A 23395-nucleotide genomic window follows, 5' to 3' on the forward strand; every position below is an offset into this window, starting at 1 on the left:
TGGTGAAGGGTCTGGAGAACAAGTCTTATGAGGAGTGGCTGAGGGAACTGAGGTTGTTTAGCCGGAGAAAAGGAGGCTGAGGGGAGACCTTATCGCTCTCTACAACTACCTGAAAGGAGGTTGTAGTGAGGCGGGTGTTGGTCTCTTCTCCCAGGTAACAAATGACAGGACGAGAGAAAACAGCCTCAAGTTGCATCAGGGGAGGTTGAGATTGTATATTAGGAAAAATTTCTTTACCGAAAGGGTTGTCAAGCCGTGGAACAGGCTGCCCAGGGAAATGGTGGAGTCACCATCCCTGAAGGTATTTAAAAGACGTGTAGATGTGCTTAGGGCGTGGTTTAGTGGTGGACTTGGCAGAGCTAGGTTGATGGTTGGACTTGTTAATCTTAAAGGTCTTTTCCAACCTAAACGATTCAATGATTCTGTGAAAACTTGAACAAAATTGATCAAAGCTTGAAATCCCATGAATAACTTAAGGAAAAAAGTGTCTGGTCTGTACTTTGGGTGTAATAAGTTTTTCTTCAAAAATATTTTCCAAACAAACAGTAGCTGGTCTTAACACTAGAATCTTTCTTCTAACCTATTCCCAGAATATTTTTGTATCTTCTGCTCCTGTTACATCTAATCTTCTACATAAAGTATCTTAAAATCCAAAAATGGATTCACAGGGGTTTTTTTTGAGGACTGTCTGTTAAAGTTATTTGTGTGCTGTAAAAACTTATGTGTTGTTCTTGTCCCAGTAGGAAATTAAGATCACATTAACCTTTGAAGCAGAATAAACACATACTCTCTAAAGTAAAATTTTGAGCATATACTTTGTTGCATAACTTTTCTCACTCCCTCCTATTGGAAACTCATTAATGTAGCTTAAGGGATAAAGAATCCTAAGGCTTATTTTTAAATGGAAGAAAATAAAATAAATTGCTTTATTGCACGTCTAAATCTTCTGTTGAAAAGAAAATTGTAAATAAAATAATTAATACTTTGGGAAATGTGCAGGGAGTGAGATGTCTAAACATATCCAGGGCTTCTGGACATGCAATAGTGGGACAGTCTTAATAAAGCCAAGCAACTTGTTCGTGCCCTGTAAATTTACAGATTTGTTGGAAGCTCCAAATTATATGTATTACGTAATGAAATTCTGCACTCTTTCTGCTGTGTGAGCAGGGAGAAAATTTGGTGCAAATTGTCCCCAGAATGTCAGCTTTTCTGGCACCTGAGCAGGGACACTGTTGCTAATAGGTACAGTTTCTGTTCTTGCTAGAATTCCTGTGTGAGAAAGACTAGTTTGACCAGAGGCTGAAGACATCAGTTTGAAGGAAATGTACATGTTTTTGGACAGATATGATATGAGGAAAGTAATGTTGGCTGGTACAGGAATTGTTTTTTAGTTAAATGGAAAATTCTTAAGCACTTTATTCCTGACAATAACATGCAGGGATATTATAACTTTAATCTTCTTAAAATATTGTTATATTGGAAGCACGTATTCCAGTACATTTTGAAATGGGCATAATTGGCTTTCTACTATATTTGCGTCAAAACTTTCCTCGCTGAAATGTAATTTTTATTTCCTAGCAGGGAACTGCTGGTAATTGCTGTTAGCATTTGAAGTAATTGTTAGTATTTGATGTGGCTGGCATTGGCTGCTAAGCAAGTTACTGACCTAGCTCTAAAATTATTTCTTTTACTTCTTCCCAAAACATTGGTGCTATCGTGCTTAAGCATTTCTTCTACCTGTGTCACATCACATGAGGTGCCTAAATTTCACAGGCATATGGGACTAAGGAGGTGTTGCTTATGCCAAAAAAATGAGGAAAAATATGCACTGAATTGGAAAGTAGGATTTTTCTGGGAATACAAAAAAAACCCCCACCCAAACACGCCCCCCCCCCCCCCCCCCCCCCCAAAAGCCCCACAAATAAACAAGAACCCACACACAGGGGATGGGACTTAGTATCTATTAGAATTTATTAAGAAATTGCTCTCAAGAAAACCACAAAAATGTCCTGGTGGTATTTGGTGATAGTTTTGCATATCTTGTAATAACTGCTGGGATTTTTAATGCTGTATGGCAATTTGGGATGATTTTAGTTGTCAATCAACCATTCAGGACTTCAGTTTGCATCTCAGCTAAGAGTTACCTGCGCTCTTCAGCCCTGCCTATGAATAGACTTCTCAAAAAGACTTACCATATTCCCCGTCCTACGTCTGGTTTTGAAGACAATGGAGAATTTAGAAAGGTGATTTAGTGTTGTCATCAAGGAAAGGTTATGAAGTGTTTGATAATTTAAAAGTAAATGTTAGCTTCAGGCAAACTGGAATGTGCATGCAGTTGTGCTTATAAGGGTTCTTGCATGGGGGCTGTGCATTTGGTTTAGGTTGTGTTAGGGTGTGAAACACTTGAGGTTGTAGAAAACCATGGAAGGCATTTTTTTCATGCTTTCTAATGTAGTATGTCGTCTCTTTCTAAGCCAATACATGACCCAGCATTCTTCGATGAATTCTTGTGATATCTGTTAATAATTATTCTAAATGTCGGCATGAAATTCACCTATTTTGTCATTCAGAAGCATCCAATTGAAAGCAAGAAGTAGCCCCCAGGTTTTAGCATGTGTACGGGGAGTGAGGGGAGGAAGCAGGCTGATACGCTCTGGGGAAGTAACCAAGTTGTTTTATATTTCGGCAGTTGGTTGTTCCTTGAATTATATTTATCATGGATGTGTGACAGGTAACACTGATTGGCAAGTTACTCACTCATGAGCAGTATCTGACTAGAATTAGAGGTTGGTGTGTAGAGTTTGGTTGTGTTTCAGGAAACAGCAGTTCTGCTTACAACAGATGGTTAGGCTTGATTATCTGATTCTTGCTTCAACCAAGTGTCCACAGTGGCAGCATTTAGTCAGTGGTTCATGGGTTTATTCAATTTACTTAATATAAATTTTCCTCTGAATTACAATGTGCACTTGAATTATGTTCTGTAATGTAACTGAAGTCTGGCCTCACCACAGTAGTGCTTCATTTTCTCAGAGAGATTGTTGTACTTATTTACAAACAATTTTAAAGTTTTCAAATGCAGTTGAAGATGTTGCGTAAGTTTGTTTTTATGCCGTGAGAATGGATTCAAATACACTGTAACAGCTAGGAAAATAAGGTTTTTTTGCTTAGGGTCTAGTAAGTGCTTTGTGTTTAAAAATGGGTTTTGCTGTCATATTAACTCTATGTATGCCAAAAAGCTCTACTGACAGTTCTTTATCTGTTTGGTTTCTCTCTTCCCTTGTTAAGACAGTTTTTTCTTCCGTTGTCTATTTGATTATCCTCCCTGTCATTTTTCTCCCTAATTTTCAGGTGAAATTTTTATTTCGTTAGCTCAAGCCTATTTCAGCTTGTTTCACTTGTCATTTCCTGTATAAGCATTCCTGTTTTCCTCTTTATGGTACATTGCCTTTAAAGTATTAATACAGTTACCACTTCTACTCTTCATTTTCTGTTTTTAAACATTTTCATATAGTCTAAAAATCCTTATTTCTCTTAAATATTGCTACAAATATATTTTCAAGGATTTTTAAAATTTCATATGGCTTCTAAGAAAAATAGTTGACTGATAAAACTCTGTGAATCAGGAGCTTAGGTGCAGGGTGATGTTGGTCCACTTTTGAAAAATCATTAGATAATTAGGTCACAGATTATTCACTGTTGATCTACTTTTATCATCATTAGACTTATGATGTACACCTGGAAAAGATTTTATTGGAAGTCATTTTAGTGCCTTAGGTTGTTTATTATGTAAAAATTATGCCAAATAGTGTAAAATAACAGCAGGCTTTTTTTCTGCTTCATTACCAGTTAGTCCTTAAAATCTCCCATCTTAAATTTTTGACAGTTAAATGTCATTACTTAGTTTCTCTATCCTCAAAACCACAATGTAATCTTGTAGTTAGGAGATAGCAGCCACCAGCAATAGCCTTCAGCGCTGGATTCCCCAATGACTGCAGCTTTCAGAGGGGATTAGTGGTGTGAAGCACCTGTTTTGAGCTTCACTCCAGGACTGACAACCATGTGCTTCTCATTCCTTTCAGGCTTTCTTAAGCTGTGGGGTTTTTTTTGGGTGGTGGCTTTTTTTTTTTCTTTTCCCTGTTGCTGTTTAATTAGTCTGATAATGGTTCATTTGATTCTAACAGCCCTTAATTTTTTTTCCCTATTAAATGGAAGAATATATTGCTTTAAAAGACTCATAATCCAATGAAAAGCCACTCATTTGAATGAAAATTGAGCCAAGAGATTTCTTTATGTAGAAACCCAAAATTTTAAATGTTGTGTACTTTTCTACTTAATGAATTTCCAGCATCTTACTCCTACCTCCCCCTTCCCCCTTTCTGTATCATGATTAAGACGAGTTTCATACACAAGCTGTCATAGGTGAAATAACTTTTTTATCTTAAGTGGAGTTATGGCTAGATCCAGACTTCAGGTCAGCATAGAAGCAGTATCAGTGCTATTGCTTTATTGAAAACAGAAAGCTTGAATGTTCGCTGCTAACGAGGACTTCTTTGCTGGAAAGAAAACTTACTTAAATAAACCCACTGGAGTATCTGAATGTCCAAAAATTTGAACTACTTGAAAATAAAGTAAAATGTGGCTTGCTTTTGAATTTTAGGTAGAAAGTGTGCCACATAAGTATGATTTTAAGCATTGTTTTTAAACCTTATTTTCTGTCAGTAGATGGGGGAGTAGTTCTCATATTTTGGGTGCCAGTTTTTTTTCAGGTGCATTACAGAATGTGAAGCAGCAGCAGTTAGGAACATTGCAGTTTTTCCAAATGTGGGGAAGTCAAAATTTCCAATTTGTAATTTCCAGTTACAAATTTCTGTTATCTGAAGAATGGCCAAAAGGTATTTCTGGCAGCAGCTCAGTTCCTTGAAAGCGAAGGAGTGAACATAGCCAGTAATTACAGCTGGTTCTCATTTCCACCGCTCTCCTGAATGCCTGGACTGCTACTGAGCGTCATGGTGCTGCATAATAGCACCTGATGCAGACCAGGGCCATGCTTTGGAAGTTTCAGTCCACTGTACAAGTACTGCTTGAAATTAGGAACTTCCCTTGTGCATCCACCTGCCATTCTCAGCTCACCTTCTAACTGGCTTTGAACAGAACAGTTTTGCTATGATAATAGCTGGTTGGTATAGTGAGTGTTTTCTTGTAATCCTTACAGAAGCTCTGAGTACCTGAAAAAATTTTTAATTACTGATCAGGAGTTGCTTGGGAATTGTGGTCTTTGTTATTGTAGATCAGGCTGAAAGTCCATCTAATCTTCAGTGTGCTGTTTCTGACAGGAAATGTGTTAAGTGTTTAAAAAAAAAAAGTTGTTGAGAACTACTCTGTAGGAATGTTTACAGGTGTGGTCCTTCTTTAATTACCATGTATTATAAATTTACAGCTCAGTTCTTCTGGACTAAGCTTGCATTCTTTTATGACACTCCACATCACTTACCTGTGCATCCCTTTATCTTCATTAGTGAGATAAAGAGCAGAAGTTTGTTCTTCTATGCCACTTAAAATGTTTATATATCTTGCTCTCTTGAGTCTGATACAAGTACTCTTTTTCTGTGAGTGTTTCTCTGGCTTTGATTGCTGGATCAATAATGCTCCAAATAAAACAATATAAACAGCAGTATGTTTTATGTACTTTCTAGTCCAATGTATGCATACAACAGTATCTTGCCTGCTTTATCTGCAGCCAAACTCCCACTCCCAGGGTTGCTAGTTATAGTATAAAATATATTGCATATTGTATATAATTATAGTACTTTCTTGTATTCCTTGAGTTTATTTTTAAGTGCTACTAGAAGTAATAGCTTTAATTAAACTTTTCCATGCATGAGTTGGAAGATTTCTTTCCTGCACCACCCCCTTATTTCCAATATCATGTATTAGGATAGAATATTATTAACTGTGAGAGTGTCATCTCAAAGTAGTGTTAATTATTGTTGGCATGATTTCAATAAAATCAGTGAAAACTGTAATAAGTCTGTCAAATAATAGAAATGCAATAAAAATTAAGTTTTGTAACCCAGAAAAGTACTCCTTGTTTGGGATTAGGATAGTAATTTAACTGTTTCAAAATAAGATAAATATTTTAAATTGTATTTTACCAAATGTTAGACAAGCTTTTGTAATCTTCTTTCTAGTTTTCCGTGATTGTCTTAAGTTCTTCTCTCTTTAAGGACTTGATCACTAGTTCTGGAAAAAGTGCAAATTCTGGTAAATCCATGTTTCGACAAGACTATGTCCTTTTCCCCATGCTTTGCAGTCCCTCTGCCTTCATGTCTGGCAATTTCCATTTCTCTTACTCAAGATACTGAATTCTGCTTATTTTCTGAAAAAATGCTGCCATGGTGCAATCAACTGAAATGTATAAGAAAACAGTGCAAGATCTTGGGCTCCTCGTGTTGAAGTACAACTACACAGTGCAAATTACAAAGCCTCACTAAAGCCTTAATCCTGCTTGCTTTTCCAATGGACATCAACTTTGAAATATGCTAATACTTGCTTTTGACCAGCAGAAGAGACTACGTTATCAATATACTTTATGATACGTTCTGGGTAGCACCCTAGTTCACAGTTAAATGTTATTGTTCCATATATTTGAAAACCCTAGCCCTTCAGTAGGTTTGCAGACACGTTTCATAAGGTGTATTGTCTACTTGCAAGCAGGAGTCACCTTACACGCTCAAACTTTTGCTTTACACCAGTGTCTTAAGGAAGCAGTTACTTTTAGGGTGTGATTTTTAGACTTTTTTTCTATGTCCTTGTTTTTGCACATGCTCGTTCTCTGTATTTTGACTTAAACCTCTGTTTGTATTTCTGTATGAAAAAATCTAGCTGCCCATTTAAATTGAGAGGAACTTTTTTACTGATATGTATGTACATAGACTGGTAGCTATGGGTATCTGACAGTTTTAAAGAAAAAAAGAGCTGTTTTTCTTTTAATGAAATGGGGACCTGTAAGCCGAGCAAAACTGGTACCTCTGCTAAGACTTTATATGTGAGTAAGAAAGTGCGCACACAACTGAGATGAATTTTATCTTCTCTATGTATTTTCTGCAAATTATCAACAGTGTCTCGTGTTTTCTGCTTTCAAAATGATGTAACGTAGTGAGTTTTACTGACCACAAATTGTGTTTTGTGGTAGAAATTGTATCAACTGTTCTTCCTGTCAGGACACGACCTAAAAAGTTTAAACTTCTAGCTTTATTTCAGTTCCAGTCTGTACTAGAAAACAGCTGTTTTGTGTGATATCTCTGGGTCACCTACTTACCCTGCAACGCCTTTTGTCCTCCATTCAGCAACAATTAAATTACACCGTTGTCATAGAAAAATGGGCTTCTGTGAAAAAGATAAGGGATGGATCAATCATCAATGCCCAGTGATGCCACAATTACAATACATAACTAAAAATGTAATTTCTATGTTTGAAGGAGCATAAACAATGTTATCCAGAGAACAGTAAGTTCTCTACAGTCCTACCATACAAAAATATTCATGTATCATGCAATATTGAACATATGTTCAGGCACTTAAAAACTGAACTTCAGTGTTCTCCGATTGACTTTTACTTTTTCTATTTCTGATTTTCTTAAACGAGGCAGAATTTGTTTTAATATGAAGACAGGAAATATCTTGTTTTGTTAGAATATAACTATGTTTTGATTCTTTAGATATGCTGTACCTTAAACAGTGGTTTCTCAGGGTGCTGTAGTCTGTCCTGGGTGCAGAATGATGCCTGGCTGAGTAGCAAGCAAGGACGACAGGAGGACAGTTACCACTGAACAGTTCGTTTACAGTGAGCTCATTTACCTTTAACTCACAGTAATAATGGCTGAAGACATACCTGAAGCTTCTGAGGAATCGGTTTTCATACAGAGTTGACTGTTTAAATTTTAGCTTTTACAACCAATCATCTGTGTTCTGCTAAGGCAGTTGGTGGTAGCTGAGTACCTGGTCCTTCCCTGGCTGTTTCAAACTGAGATATCGACTGAAAGTGCTGCCTTTCACAGAGTGAGATACTGGTATAGTTAGTCTGATAATAAAAGCACAGCTGCTATCAATTATACGCTGGAAAGAAACGTATTTTATATTCATCAGCAAGTTTATGTGGCAAGGCCACAGTCTAAGATGATGTTGAAGATTTTAAAATTAATAGTTACTTCTGTATCAATACTGCTAAAATAGAAGGGGTACAGCTTGCGTCTCTGGGTTGTTTGTGTAAGTTGATCTAACAGTTATCCTGGGATTGGAAGGAAAGAAATTCTGAAAAACCTGAACAAAACAAAAAGCTCGTGCCTCAGGCCTAGAGACTTACCTTGCCATCATCGTACCTACCTTCTTTTGATATTTCTTCTAGTGTATTTTTCTGTCTCAAAAAAGACAGTAGGATAAATAATGCATATATTTAGGCATGAAATATGCCATTACAGTATTTGTGTAAGTCTGTGTCAGGAATTGCTGGACATCAATCCAAACGTAAGATTGAAATTCTTTGTGATTCTGGAAAACTCTGCTGCTGTTCCAGTAGAAGACCAGAAGAAGTACTCATTTAAAGTAGGGTTGCTGATAGGGATAAGTGTTTGGGTTGAATAAAGAGTCTTAAGATTATACTAGTGCTATTGTTTAGAAACAAATTTTGTGAAAATAATGTAAATAGTGGCTAGCAAATGGAGGGGGTTTCGGTGTGTGTGTATGGTTTGGTTTTGTTTTGGTTTTTTTTTGAGGGGGATTTGTTTGGTTTGGGTTTTTGTTGTTTTGTGTGTGGCTTTTTTTTAAAAAAAAAAAAAAAAAACCAGCAAAAAAAAACCCCAATAAAACCTGAAAAACATTGCTCAGTGAATAGCTCCAAACGTCAGTTTTGGAATAACTGTGAGGAGTAGCTTCTGAATAACTGTGGCCTTCCTATGGTCATTGGGGAATGGAGCACCAGAGTTGCTCAGTTATGAAAACTTTTACCTAATGACACTGTCTTCAAATATGTCAGTTAACTTCAGCAATTGAAAGTTGGGGATTATTGCTTAGTTGAAGTGGAAGGTGATGTAGAAATTGCCATGCAGTTGATTGAAAATGTAGCCAGATAGTCCCTGGCATGTGGATGAGGATCAGTGACTTCTTGGGGTGACTTAGAGTTGCTCTGAAGGTGTGCATACATTCTCTGCACAAAATTGCAGTCTACGCAAGTCACCTTCTTAGCCACCTTCTATTTTCTGTCATGCTGAAATCATTCTTCTACACCTTAAATGTAGGGATCATCTTGATTTGATGGCAAGTACTCCAGACAAGCAGTACAAGAGATTTGAGGTCCGGACACTTGAAAGCTGTTGATGAACACTCTTAAAGGGGGGGAAAAACCCCAAACAAACGGAACACAGTTCCTTAGAAATACATGAGGTTCTCAGTCTGGCTAAAGAACATCTCTCTCCTCTAGAATAACAAGGGTAACTGAGGTACTTAAAATAGTTAAGCCACTTCAGAATAAATGAGGAGGGAGGTGGCTTGCCTTGTGAGGTTGTTTCTTGACCCTCTTAGTTGTCAGTCTTTAAGTTCCGAGATTAGTAGTAATTACAGCTTTAATGCTTCCTCTCCTTTCAGGTTAGTGTACTGTAAATCACTGTAATTGTATGTCCATTACATGTATGATTATAGTCTCTATTTAGGCGTTGGATTTTGTGGAGTTACACATTAATAGCACAGTATCCCTAAGTAAAATTGTGTTGTTAGGGTTCATGTTGAACCACGTTCCATTTTACAGTTAGTTGGGAGAAGGTAACCACTCCAACCGCTTTGTACATCAGAGACTTCTTACATTCAGGTCATAAATTTGGCTGCCTTTCAGTATGCAGACTACTTGATTAAATACTCTTTTTTCCAGGAGAATTATTAATTGCTGTAGTTTTTAATCCAAATAGACAAAAGTGTGCATATTCAGATACAAAATCTGTGTGGCTTAAAGTACCCTCAACTTGTTCACAACACTGGACAGGAATTTTGGTTTATTTGCCAGAAAGTTGTTGCTCTGTTTAGGAACACCAGTCATTTAGCACCTTCTTTCTAGTTCTTGAACTCTTCACTATCCCAGGTGACACTGGTGTCTGTAACTGGTTATGGTTTCTTTCATGTATGCTGTGTTTTATTCTGTATATTCTTCAGGGCTATTACTTTACATTTCTTTTTCCTGGAATTAATCTTCAGAGCAATTCAGTGTACATAACTTTAAAAAAAATTGCCAGCTGTTTTAAACCAAGTATGTTTCCAGGTTTATTATAACCAAAGTACTTTGAAAGCAACTTCTCTTGAGGAGGGAGGAACTACCCCAGCTTTTGTTATCTTAAGGAGAATTTTGTCAAGCACTTAAAGGAGAGCAATTCATTGTATTTAACTAATCAACTGGACTATAGATATCTGTCAGACATTCAGTTTATTAGATTGTATGTGCGTGTGTGAGGTTGTGTGTGCTTGTATTCACTAGTACCACTTGAAATCCTTTGGTAGCTCTTGCTGCTTCTGTTTAAGAAAATTTTAGCATTTTATGGTACTCCAAGGAAAAAGAAAAGTCATCAACTGGAAGAAGTGGGAGTAAACTGCAGAAATATTTACAAAGGCAATCTAGTCTAACTCTGTTTTTTAACATGCTATTAATGTCTTAGCAGTTCATATCTAACAATAAAAAAGTCATTATGCAGAAACATAAAAAGTGTTATGGTGTTAATTTACGCAGACTTTCTGTGGTGTGTTGTTCACATTTCTTCTCTTAACATTAGTGCTGTAGTTATGTTGCCATTTTAATTGCACAGGAATTTTTGCTGCTGTCAAAATATGGTACTACTTTCTTCACCTCTGGCCAGTTTCTTTAGTATTTCCTAAGTATTGAAAGAGAATATCCTGATCCTGAAAGTTTTTGCTGTGTATAATGATCTGTAATTTCACATGCATTAATTAGTAATCTTAACTGCTCATGGGATTACTTAAGTGAAAAATAAACACATGCAGAATTTTTTGGCATTGAGGCTAAAGCTCTGTAGAATTTAAAAGGCATAACTTCTGTTCTATAACTGTTCTATAACCTCTATAGGAGGTATTTTAATTTGTGGGCATATGAATGTTTATAAACAGCAGTCTAGTGTTAGTTCTTTCTTAACTGTAACATAAACTTCTATGCCTATATTTGGATTCTATGATTTTAGGCTTACTTTAGTTTCAAATTATAATTGGTGGTTTTATGTCAATGCTGAGTATATTTTTAATTTTTTGAAGGTTCATTATTTTGGAAAATACTGATGGCAAAAGCAGTGCTGGCTTGCTTATTGATTCTGTGTATGAAGTTTGAACTGTGCAATCTAATTTCACTTTACATGCAAGCGCTAAATAATGAATTACAGAGCATGAGCAGGGAGGATTAAGGAGTAAAGCACAGGAAGTGAAAATTGGGAGGTAAAAACTTGAAAATTTTTTTATAACCTAGGTATCCTTGTCAAACAATAAAAATACCCTGCACAAAGACTGTATAAGGCAAGGCAACCTTTGTCTCAAAAGGTTATGTGTCCGTATAACAACGATACAGACAATGAATTTTATAGAGTGTTACCCAAAGAGTACAAATTTTTTTTTTTTTTTTTTTTTTAATTTGTTATTGAAGATAAGGGAGTCTGGTCTCAGGACATGTGAAGCCTGTGAAATATTTTTAACATGTATCACAGAAGAGAGAAATCAAAATAGTTTCTTATCAGGTGTATCTGAGTGATAATTAAACAATGAGTACATATCAAGTGAGGTATTTACTCAATTTGTTTTAAAATTTACTGGGTTTTTTTTATATATATCTTATATTGATCTTGGTGATTAAGTATGGTCTTTTCTAGAAGGCCAGTGTTGTTTAATTTTGCAGTGCTGGCTGGTTAACTGGACAGATACCTGCAAGTGCTTAAATTGATAATGCAAGTCTAACTCTTGTACATGTGAAACAAACTTCCAAAGTAGTGTTACAAATTGACCAAATAGTTGAAGATCGTAAGTGTCCTTAAATATTTCTTGTGTTAATGAAATTTAAAAAGTCTTGAATAGTTGTTCTGTGCCTACATGTGGTTACTGCAACCTGTTGTGTCTTAGGAGGCACTTGATATAAAAATGGATTTTGTGAGGTGGCAGCTCCCATGCTTAAAAGTGCCTCTGGATTAAATCTAATATTGAAACTGAAAATCCACCCATTTATTTCTAATAAAACGGAGTATTTCTGCAAATGTGGCATAATATTCTTTATACAAACTGAGTTGTCTGGGGAATTCCTTTAGGCATTTTTTAAAGTATGTATTTTTTCCATGCCGTATCTATTTCTGGCAAAGGCAAGTATGTGTCACTGTTGCAATTTTGTTAAATCATCCTGTCATATACAGTGTATTTTACTGGGTTTCATACTCTGGTCCATTATATTCCTGAAAGTTATTTGAAGATTCAGAAAGCTTGTTTGTAGTCTTAAACATTGCTATGCCTGTGTCTCAGGAAGTAAAAAGGGGGGGAAGAGTAAAGTCCACTGCAACATAACTTATAATGAATTATTTTCACTTTTCAGATGTTCCTCCTGCTGATCAAGAAAAGCTTTTTATCCAGAAGTTACGACAATGTTGTGTACTTTTTGACTTTGTTTCTGATCCACTAAGTGACCTAAAGTGGAAGGAAGTAAAAAGAGCAGCTTTAAGTGAAATGGTAGAATATATCACACACAATCGCAATGTGATTACAGAACCTATTTACCCTGAAGTAGTACATATGGTAAGTGATTTAACAATTAAAATTATTTTGATTTTTTTTTTAATTCACAGTTGCTTCTTCAGCTGTATCAATTTATCTTAAGAAATCTTAACTGAAATCTTATAAAAAGATCAGCTATGTTTGCACATCTGCAAAATGGCAATATAAAAGTGCTTTAAAACCCATTGCCAGTGTTGATTCCTCTTCTTGTAAGATAGAAACTAGACACATGTATGAAGCAGAAGTAAATTATAGTTTAAATTGGTAAAAATTAAATTTTGTATTTAAAAAATAAAAAGGGAGTTGCTTTTTTTTTCCCACAAATCTTTTTTTGGAATAGGTGACTATAAAAATGGAGAACAAAGTTAAAAACATGTAGATTGCAAAACTGAAAATTTGAAAAAAAAATCTAGAAAATTAGAATTAAGATCACTTGTGCAAGGTTGACAATCTTAAGTAATTCCATTTAGTACCAGCGATTGATTTTATTCTGTACTCGGAGATGAGAATGAGGGTCAGACCTTATTTAGTACACAGGATGGCAGATGACGGTTCTACTGGAACAAGCTGTGTGAACCGTTCAGACCTGCGTTGTTTCTCCCTGCTCACTATCCAACTTCTAGCCAACTAGACCTGGTTCATTTTCCTGTCATGCCTAAGTCCACTCCAGAGCAGGAGGCCGTGAAACTACAAGAGAATCTCTCAGCTCTCATTGTGGTGACTAGACACTAGTTGCCTGGGGTAGCAGTTGGGCTGAGGTCGGTAGCTGTTGTCTGCAATACCCTGAGAACAGCAACCATCTTTTGGAATAGCTGACTAGTAAGCTTACAAGAAACTCTTGACTGTCTGTGACACGGTCATTTTTGCTGAGACTTTATAGCTTGGGGTGAATTTTCACGGGTATAAGAAAACAGAGCATCTTTAACATAAGTATGAATTCAGTCAGATTTTGAGGTCCTCCTGCGAATCAGAGAATTTGAAACTTCTTCGAAGATTCTGAGGATTTATAGTATGAAAGATGTTGCTTATTCTGAAGATTGCTTGTTATCTAAATCAGCCATAAGTGTTCACTGATACAGAAGTTATTTTCATGAGGACTTCTGAGGAGTATATAAGGATTACGTATAACTCTAGATGTCAAACACTTACACAAAGCATTGAAGATGGTTAATGAGGAGATGTGGGATCATGGCTTTTCCCATGTCTTGATAGCTTATTTATATCTCTGTTTTTTGCTAATGGATTGCTTGTTTTGGAGTACTTGACACTGATGAAAAGGGAGTTACGAAAGAGAATAAGCTTGCTGAGACTTAATTTAGGTAAAGTGTGGTTCATGATGAGTTCTTGAATATCCATGTCAGACATTAGTGTTTGCCTAAGAAGTCTTAACTGCCCATAATTTCACAACTTTTGCCTTATGTGCCTGTGTTATCTTTCTCCGTCAGTTATGGCCAGAATACGTTTGGCTGCGGAGAATATATACTTTCTTAGCTTTCAGATGCAACTAATGGTAATAAAGTCTGCACTTCGGTCAGTTTAATAAATCTTGGTGCAGAATTTGGCTATCTTAATCACCAGTGTTTTGCTGGGAGCACGCAACATCTGTTTGACAATTCTTTCAGTGAATTTAAACTGCTTTTTATGTGCAAGGCTCTAAAGGGTGTGGGGTGTCCTTGCATAGGACTTACACAGCACCGTGATAGACACTGTCAGTGAAGGCACCTGGACTAGTATTTTGAGTTTAAATTCAGATAGCAGTATTTTTAGGCTGCTTTTATGAAACAGTTTTCTTTTGGTCATCTGTTCTGAAACAACTGTATTCTTCCTACAGTAGTATTATCAGCTTCTTTCTTTCAGGCATGTACGTGTAGATTGAGATGTACTTTTGCTAAGTTCTAGCAGTAGACTTGAGTTGACTTTGTGGATTTTTTTAATAATTCTAGTGCTTGTCATGTCTATCGACCCCACCTTCGCCCTTCTTTTTTGCTTCAAGTGTCGTGGGCTAATTTCTAGTAAGATCTTCTCTTTGAGCTATATATTCATCTAGTGGCTTCGTTCAATTATTTAATGTTAATCATAAGTCTCCTTTTCAAAAGATATGAGATAAATTAATTTCTAAAATGGATTTAATGTTATTCTTCAGAGTGGATCCAAGAGTTTCTTCCTCAAAGAGCCAGCTGATATGTCCTTTAAATTCCTTCTACATTTGTAAGGAAAGACGTGATGGGAGAGGAAATGTTTTTATTAAACACTTGTATAACAAGTTCCATTTCTCAGGTACAATATAGTAAGGTTGGATTGATTAGCCTCAGAGCAGGAACTTACCTCTTCTCAAAACTGTAAGATGTGTAGTCAAATGTCTGAATAAATCTTGTAAATGTAAATGATAAATGTAGGTTTTTTTGATCAAAAGCATCTGTTAGATTCTTATTTAGAAAAGAATATATGGGTTTTTTTTAGCTTGGCTTTTGAAGAAAACAGGGCTTTATGAGAATGTTCTGTTGTGCACTAGTTAGTCAGAAGCACGGACACTTAGGCTATTAGTTTTGTAGAACTTTGTGGGAACCGCTAGCTATGTAGAATACAGGCCCGAATTAATGTTGCTTTCCATCTCAGGAAAAGATGAGCAATATCTGGATTGTATCTGTTTTAAGTGGGACTATGAAAGTGAGCATCAATATGAATACTCACTTCCCCAGCTAGCCAGTCAGAGGGTATTGGAGGGAGCTGAGGGGAGGCTAGGGCAGTACTGGATGTGGAGGTGCAGGGTTGTAGTGTTCTGAGAAAGAAGTAGATCAAAAGCTTGTATAAATATGGTTTACTTATTTCTGTAGCACTTAGAATAATTTCCTTAATGATGATGATGAAATACTTGTGGATGGTAAATTAACATTTTTGTGAAGCATATAGGCTAATATTACTTTTAAAATTGATAATATATATAGGAACAGATCTGATTTTGTAATTAGGTATTTTCAGCAACTGAAGCAGTTTTCACTATAACTTTTCATGCGTTTATGCAAATGAAATTACATACTCAGTTATACATATGAGGAAGTGTGGTTTTTTTTTTTTACTCTGATCTTTGGTCTAGAGTAAGAGATGTTACTGTGAATAGAAGTGTGCTACTTGTGGCTCTATTTAGCTATTAGGATAGCTTTATTCACATGAATATAGAAGGTGCAGACTTTCCGATTATATAGCTTGTCATTCAGAGCTGTTCATGGCAGGCTTCATTCAGACTGCTCAGCGGAAGGGGGGAGAAAACGTGTAATGATATCTCTGATGCTTATTTGCTTGAAAATATTCTCCAGTGTTATACGAAATGGGCCACCAGAAAGACAGGGTGCATAACTACCATTACAGCAATTACGTATTTGTGAAGCTATAAAAATGCAGGTTGTTTGCTTTTCCTTTTTTTGTTCTCCCATCCTTGTAAGTTATGTTCTTTGGAGCCAAGTATTGTCAGTGCTAACAGCGCAGAGAGAATTTTGGCACACTAGCCCAGAGTCAAATTTCATAAATTGGAGAGGGGATGCAGTTGAGGGGGTAGCTGGGGAGGGGATGTGTTTAAGTTATGCTGTGTTTACTTAGTGCTTCTGTGGGAATTTGGCCTTACAGGAAATTAGGTTTGCAGCTTGTGTCTTGTCTGTTTGGACAGAAGACTGACGTTAGGAAAAAGATCAGCAATTTGACAGAAGGGTAAAGGTCTCACCAATACTAATTCATTGTAAAATTTCCTAAATTTCAATGGCTTAATAGACAAGAGAGTTTCAAGTTTGTGCCTTCACCGAGAGATGCTGCACGTTGATGTAAGCAGTTTTGTGTTCTGTTGGTTCAAGGATGTAAAACACAGATCAAATCAGGCTTCATTGGTTTCATTGCCCATGTAACAAATTATTCTGGTTTTGAGTTTTAATTCTTTCCATTTGATATTCTCAAAAAAAAAACCCAAAACAAAACAACACATTGAACCTAACACCTTACAAGACCTGGGTTTTCTTCTTTCTAGCGAGAGCCTGAGACTTTCTCATCTAGAAAAGGCTGATTATTCTTCCATTTGCTTAACAACCTTAGCAAATTTTAACTTCCAAGTCTAGTCTTCTTAGGTTTGTTTTCTTGAGAGACCATTGATCATTGTAAATTTTCACCATATGTTTTTAAACAAAGGTTGGAGGTTGTTATTTGCTTGATGTCCATGCTTTTAAAAAGGGGAACATAAAGACTTTTAGCTTTACTTGTAATTCTCTGAAATAGTAATTACTCTGATATGCCAGTCTCTGTATCAGACTTACATCTCAGTTGCTGAAATGAAGGAATATTCTGAAGAAAAACAGATCATGAGCATGACTTGTCCTTCATGGGAATATGATGTAATTCTTGCAGATTTAGCTGATGCAGTTTGATACTGCCTCCCACTGTCTGTTCTGCCATCTGTCAGGTGTGAGATGGCAGGACAGCACATACATATGCTCCTTAGCCCTGCCAGTTAATAGGTAATTCACAGCATTATTTTAAACTGTGAATGGAGGTGTTAACGCGAAGATGTCAGAACGCGGAGAGGAAAACATGACACTGTTGCACTTCCCAGAATCCCACCAAGATGGGTAGAATGCATTCCTCTGCAAAGTAGCATCTTTAAACTGCGACAGCTTAATCTTTCAGAGCTTTCGAGTCGTCTTCATATTATCAGCAAGAAAGCTTTGGTGCTATTTAAAAAAAAAAAAAAAAAAGACGTAAAAACCCAAGCCAACCAAACATACAAAAAAAATGAAAAAAAACTTTAGTAAAACCTGAGAAAATAATAAAAATGTGTGTATGGCACATGATTATTGTCTGTGGTGGAATTTGAACATAACAAAGACTGAAATTGTGGCATAAAGAATAGATTTTAAATGTGATATTGGAGTAGACTTTGCATTGTGAATAGCTACGTTATAAGTAACTTGTAGGGTTTAGGGGTTTTTCCTTAAATTGAGCTGTGTTATACACTTGTTGAAAGCATAGGAACCTTTCAGCTGCTGAAGTAAATAAAATGTTCTTTTGCATCCTCAAATAAGACATTCCGTTCAGTGCAAGTTCCAATGGAGTACTCTTTCTTTTTTTTTCCTTAGCTGTTCCTGGAGATGCCCTGTACTGGCATGTTTGCTGAGCCAAGTATTGATTTTCTTGAAAAGGCTCTGTAAATGTTTCTGCTGCTCCTGGTGATGTAGCCTTTCGCAGAGAATTTTCTTTTTCCTGGCAAATCAGCTTCTCTGCCCTGTTGTCTCTCACTTTGCCAGACTCAGGAAATGTATTCTCAGATTTTCCCCTAAATACTTGCAAAAAGACACCTCCAATCTGTTACAGCAATAGAATATCAATAACAATGTATAGGTTAACTCTTAACAGTACTTGTGGTACATATTTAGAACAGAGTATGTGTATGCCTTGTGCTGAAGCTCCATGCAGCCAGCTGTGGCTGATTTGATAAATCAGTTTTGTGCAGGATGTAGATCTCCATTCAGCATAGCCACCATTCTCGTTGTGAGCAAATGTCTACCAAAATTTACTTTAAAATATCTTAGTGTTTTTATAAAGCACAAAATGATGTGTGTGTTTGAAAGCAGAATTTACTTCAGTGTTGTAAGCAGGAGTAGACTTGAAGAGAATTTCTTTATGGAGCCTAATATACTCAAACGTCGTGAAGGGTTAGGACAGTACACCACTATGTTTTTATTTTGGCAGTCTTCTCATCGTTTCTGCAGTGTGTTCAAGCTGCTGAGAGACTGAGGCATTTGTCTCAAAGGATCATTTTGAAGTAATGGAGGTGGTTTGGGACGATATACTAATTTGAATTGATCTTTATTTTTTTTATTCTGTACAAAAATAAGTTCAGACGGCTTGGTACTGGCTTGATAATGAGTAAGCAACAAAATAGAACAAGAAAGTCTCCATTGGGTGCACTTACGTGGCTAAACAGGTTATGTTTTTCTACTTGCTCAGCAATTTGGTTGTCTCCTACCAACGTCTGCCCTACATAATACTCTAGATTACAAGTGGAATTGAGGACTCTTTTCAGTACTGACAGCCATAGCTGTCTTGCATATACAGATAAAGGCTTTTTTGGCTTTTCTTACTGGCACACACAGAAACCTGTTCCCGCCAACTTGCTCAGTAAAGTTTTTATCATTAACTCCTCAGGGTGTGAGAACGACCATTTGAATCACTAGCTAGTTGTTCCTTTCTTGTCCACAGAGACGCCAGCTGGTTTTGCTATGTATCATTTCAGGTGGAGAATTTAGGATACTGCAGACCTTTTAAATCTTTGCGCCACTCTAGGTGAGGTTACTCTTGAGAATGTGTGCTAAATTTATCCCAAAAATCATGTGGGTTTTTTTCAGCCAACAGGTGTGTTTTACTTTGCATTTGTGATTATATGCATTGTATAAATTGATAGAAATGTGTTTATTTCTGATTATATATTTTTTATTTTAAAAAAACTCAAGCTACATGCATTTAGTTATGTGGCTGTTTTGCCTAGAACAGGACCTCATAAAAAAGCTTTCTGTCCACATGATAGGGAATGGGTTTTTTGTCTTTATTTGGGACTTTGAAACTCTCTTCATGTTAAAGGGGTTTGTGAAGAGTACCTCTTTGGTTCATACAGAGTATGAATATGTGTCTAGACAAGCATTTGGAAACACAAAAATCATTTATCTGTGTATATATCAACAACTTGAAAAGCAGTTAATCTTTGTAGTCTGCTCTGCTTCCATAAGGATGCCAAACGGTTTCCAGGGGGTTGAGAATTCAGATGAAGTGAAAGATTAAAGGATTAGGATATACATTTCTCGTCCCTCAATGCCCCCATGATGTCAGGTAGATGGACGTGGTTTAAGAGAAATACCACTAAGAGGAGGAGGGAGGAATTTGATTTTGAAGTGTTTCCTCATGTGTATACCCGTGGTGTGAAACTGATAATATTTTATAGAGAAGAACAGTTGCAGGTAATCTTTGTTTTGCGTCTCTGCTTCCGACTTCCACTTTTGCAGGTTGTTGCAAGGCCTTGTAAAGTGTATATATAACAAATGTTTGTGTAAACTTTTCGTATACATTTGTTTGGGCTTTTAAAGTGTGTGTAAGTAAAGAGATAAGAGCAATATCCTCATAAAACCTGTCCTGACAGTAGGTTTGTGCTTTAAAGACTACTGTGTGGAAAAGTGTTCTCCCAGTTAGAAATCTTTAAAGAACAATGAATGTACCTCATTATTGTTTAAACTTATGTAGCTTGTATTTTTGCAAATAGTAATTAAAATAGTTCATGTAAAGAATTGTCAGTCAAAACCATCTTTGGAGTCTTTTTTTTTTAATCATTCACTTGTTTCAAAATTCTTAAAGGCACATATGATTTCAGTTTGCAGTTAATATGTTTCGAACATTACCACCATCTTCCAATCCAACGGGAGCAGAATTTGATCCAGAGGAAGATGAACCAACCTTAGAAGCTGCATGGCCTCATCTACAGGTATTTAAGGAAGACTGGGAAATCATAGTCTTAACAAAATTTTGACATTAAAGTAATTGTTTATTGACTCAAAATTGTTAGTTTATGTGTTTATCGCAAGTCAATTACATTTCTTTGCAATATTTAAAATATTTCTTGAATTTAAACTGATAATCTTTGAAAAAAAATCAGTATATTAGAGGTTAAAGGCTTGTTTCTTGCGGTACAGATGTAACTGCTTTGATTTTAGATGAGCTTCAGTTTGTCACTATGAATGCTTTGATCTGACTCTGGCACAGCTCTAGCTTTCAGAAGTACTGTGAAAAAAGAGGAGAACAGAGAATTTTCAAAACACGTACTTCTGGGCATGATGAATATTAGATTACTGTATGTGATGTGGGTAAAATCTAGTGGTGGAGCTCAGCAGAATTTCAGTGCAGTTTAGAGAAACTGAAGATCTTGTACTTTGTCAGGAGAGCAAGAGCAAAGCTTTTACTGTGTGGTATATAAATAAATATAAATAAAAACATAGTGCAGTTCTGAACAACTAATTAGTAATTTTGGTAATGTGCTGCTTATAAAATGGTTCCTTGTTTAAAAGACTAACACTATTTTTTGTTGGGGTTTTTTTTTTCAGCTCGTTTATGAGTTTTTCTTAAGGTTTTTAGAATCTCCAGATTTCCAACCTAATATAGCTAAGAAATATATTGATCAGAAGTTTGTATTACAGGTAAGGTAAAAAAAAGAATTTTTAACTTCAAGCTTTAACTTATTTTACAATGCATTAGATTCAAGTAAAGTGCATCTCTTCTTTTCCCTCTTTGCAGCTTTTAGAGCTCTTTGACAGTGAAGATCCTCGTGAAAGAGATTTTCTTAAAACAACTCTTCACAGAATATATGGGAAATTCTTAGGCCTAAGAGCTTACATCCGGAAACAAATTAATAATATATTTTATAGGTATGTCAGTCTTTGTATTATGGTGCATGTGATCAGGTATACAACTAAAAATACTCCCAGGACACTGCTAGCATTTTTTTTTTAGTTCTTAGTAAGTTTATACCCAATATTGCTACATCTAACAATAATTAATACTACCCTGGGAGATTTAAATTGGAGTAGTCTTGCACACAGCATAAATTTGGCAGTTGAAATTTGAGTTTGTATGTGATTTAGTAAGTGGTTTGGTATCTTCATCTGTGAGGCTTTTTTTTCTTACTGGTTAGTAGTATTTGTATTACAGTAGTGCCTTAATAAAATGTAGTTCTTCATAATGCAGAAGTTAGATCTTTCAGTCATTCGACTCGAGCCTGAAATTTGCTTGAAGGATCATATTTACTGCCTGTCTTTCCTCAGAACTCAGATGTACCATTTAGGGCTAGTGAAATATCTTTTAATTGCCATAGAATAAACTGGAGTTTAAAAAATAGTACAATCTACTGTATTACCAAAGGTCTTCAGAAGTGTGTGTTTACTGCCATTATGTCAAGTGTGAATGCAAGATTATGGTGCCTTTTTTTAGTCTTTTAGTTTTGGTATGCCTCTGTCTTCTACAAATAATTATGTGTTTTACACTCCTTCCATCCTGCTTCCCTTTTCTCTGCCACTGTTATTTTCATCCCAAAATGAATGTATGATGCTACCTCTTTAAGAAAATAGCAAAAAGCTGCCACATACTCTGTGCCATCTCATGAATGGCACCGAGCAGTACCAGCTGTAGAGGGAGCTTATCTTCCCTGTCTATGGTAACAAGTAAGCCTTTAGAAGAGATACAGAGGGGCTACTTTAAAATAATAAGTAAGCCTTCACTGTCTTGCAGACAACTGGTCTTGGATGTGTCAAGACCCAGTATGTCCTGAGGAAAAAGTACAGGTGTGTCTTTCAAAGAAAGATGTAAACTTTTTTCCCTACACATAGATTTTATTAAATTAAATCCAAAATGCATAATTTTGTAAAATATCTGAACCAGATGGTACAACAGCATCACAGCATGTTATAATGCACTTCTGAACACTGTTTTTATTTGCTACTTCTTGCCCTTTACTTTCAGGGATAATGAAAGCAAAGTCTTCAAACACAGATAGTTCTGGTGCAAGGCTTTTGAAAGACTAAGAAATGTTCTAGTCATTAGGTCAACTTTGTAACAGTTTGTATAAAAATGTGTTTTCAATCAGAAACGTATATGAGAGATTACATAATTTGCACTGTAGCAACTACCTTTCTCTCCAAAGTTGTAGGGGAAAAAAATTAAACAGAAACCCTCACTTAGTTGTATAATATTTGGGAGCCAGAAGTTGAAACATTTTGCATCCAAATGTAAACTAGTGTTCCTGAGTATGAGCACCAGGGAGGAAAGTTGTTTCAGCTTCTGTCTTGAATTAGTGGATTGTACATGATAAGCTCTTAAGGTATGTGTAGGATTCTTCAAAATATTTCCTTTTCTTATACTTTTACCTGCAAGTTGTCAGCTTGTTACTGTGCTTACTGAAAAAATGTGTGGTCTTTATTTGTCTTTTAGTCACTGACTAGAATTTCATGAATTCTGTCTTGGTAGTGCATTAATCTTATTTTTTTTAACATATGTATTTTCAAAAAAAATATTAAACCTTTATGTTCCTGTTAATTCAGTCCAAAGCTTTTCATATCTTTGTCTTCAGTTTTGCTTGGAATTGTTGTCCTGAATTATAAGGAAAGGGTCTTTAAGGAGAAAAAACAGTCACATTAAATATTCTGGATTAAAATTAGCTGTTAATATGTCAGTCTATGACAAATTTTCAAATAAAAAAAAAAAACATTTTCTAATGAGTGGAGTTATTTTCTCATAAGTGTAAATTTTTATAACTATTTGCGAAATACCTGAAGTTGTACATAGTACTTTCTCAATAAATTTACACTCAGGTGATTCGGAAGAAGGGTGTAAAGGTGATTACCTAGTAAATCACAGTGCTCTATCAGAAGAAAATTCAGGAACATTTGACTTCCTCTGTTTATTACAGAGCCTTTTGTATGCACAGAAGTCTCTAACGCCAAAGAGCTTCCTAGATACATAAGTAGTAACTATTTGAATACCTTGTGCTTGCAGGCACTGTAGAAGGTTGAGTTGTGGCATCTGATTATGC

General features: G+C 36.0%; 1 protein-coding gene across 4 annotated transcripts in view; it reads left to right on the plus strand.

Annotated features, from left to right (window-relative positions):
* The window catches only part of PPP2R5C (protein phosphatase 2 regulatory subunit B'gamma), an 88053-nt gene that overhangs the window by 43125 nt on the left and 21533 nt on the right, over nucleotides 1–23395 (plus strand). For all 4 annotated transcript variants that reach the window (XM_068398566.1, XM_068398567.1, XM_068398568.1 and 1 more), the window contains 4 exons: nucleotides 12614–12813; nucleotides 20189–20299; nucleotides 20916–21008; nucleotides 21106–21236. In XM_068398566.1, coding sequence (XP_068254667.1) covers nucleotides 12614–12813; nucleotides 20189–20299; nucleotides 20916–21008; nucleotides 21106–21236 — 535 coding nt within the window. The remainder of the gene's footprint in view (nucleotides 1–12613; nucleotides 12814–20188; nucleotides 20300–20915; nucleotides 21009–21105; nucleotides 21237–23395) is intronic.

Source organism: Nyctibius grandis, chromosome 4 (assembly GCF_013368605.1).
Source record: "Nyctibius grandis isolate bNycGra1 chromosome 4, bNycGra1.pri, whole genome shotgun sequence".
Lineage (NCBI taxonomy): Eukaryota > Metazoa > Chordata > Aves > Nyctibiiformes > Nyctibiidae > Nyctibius > Nyctibius grandis.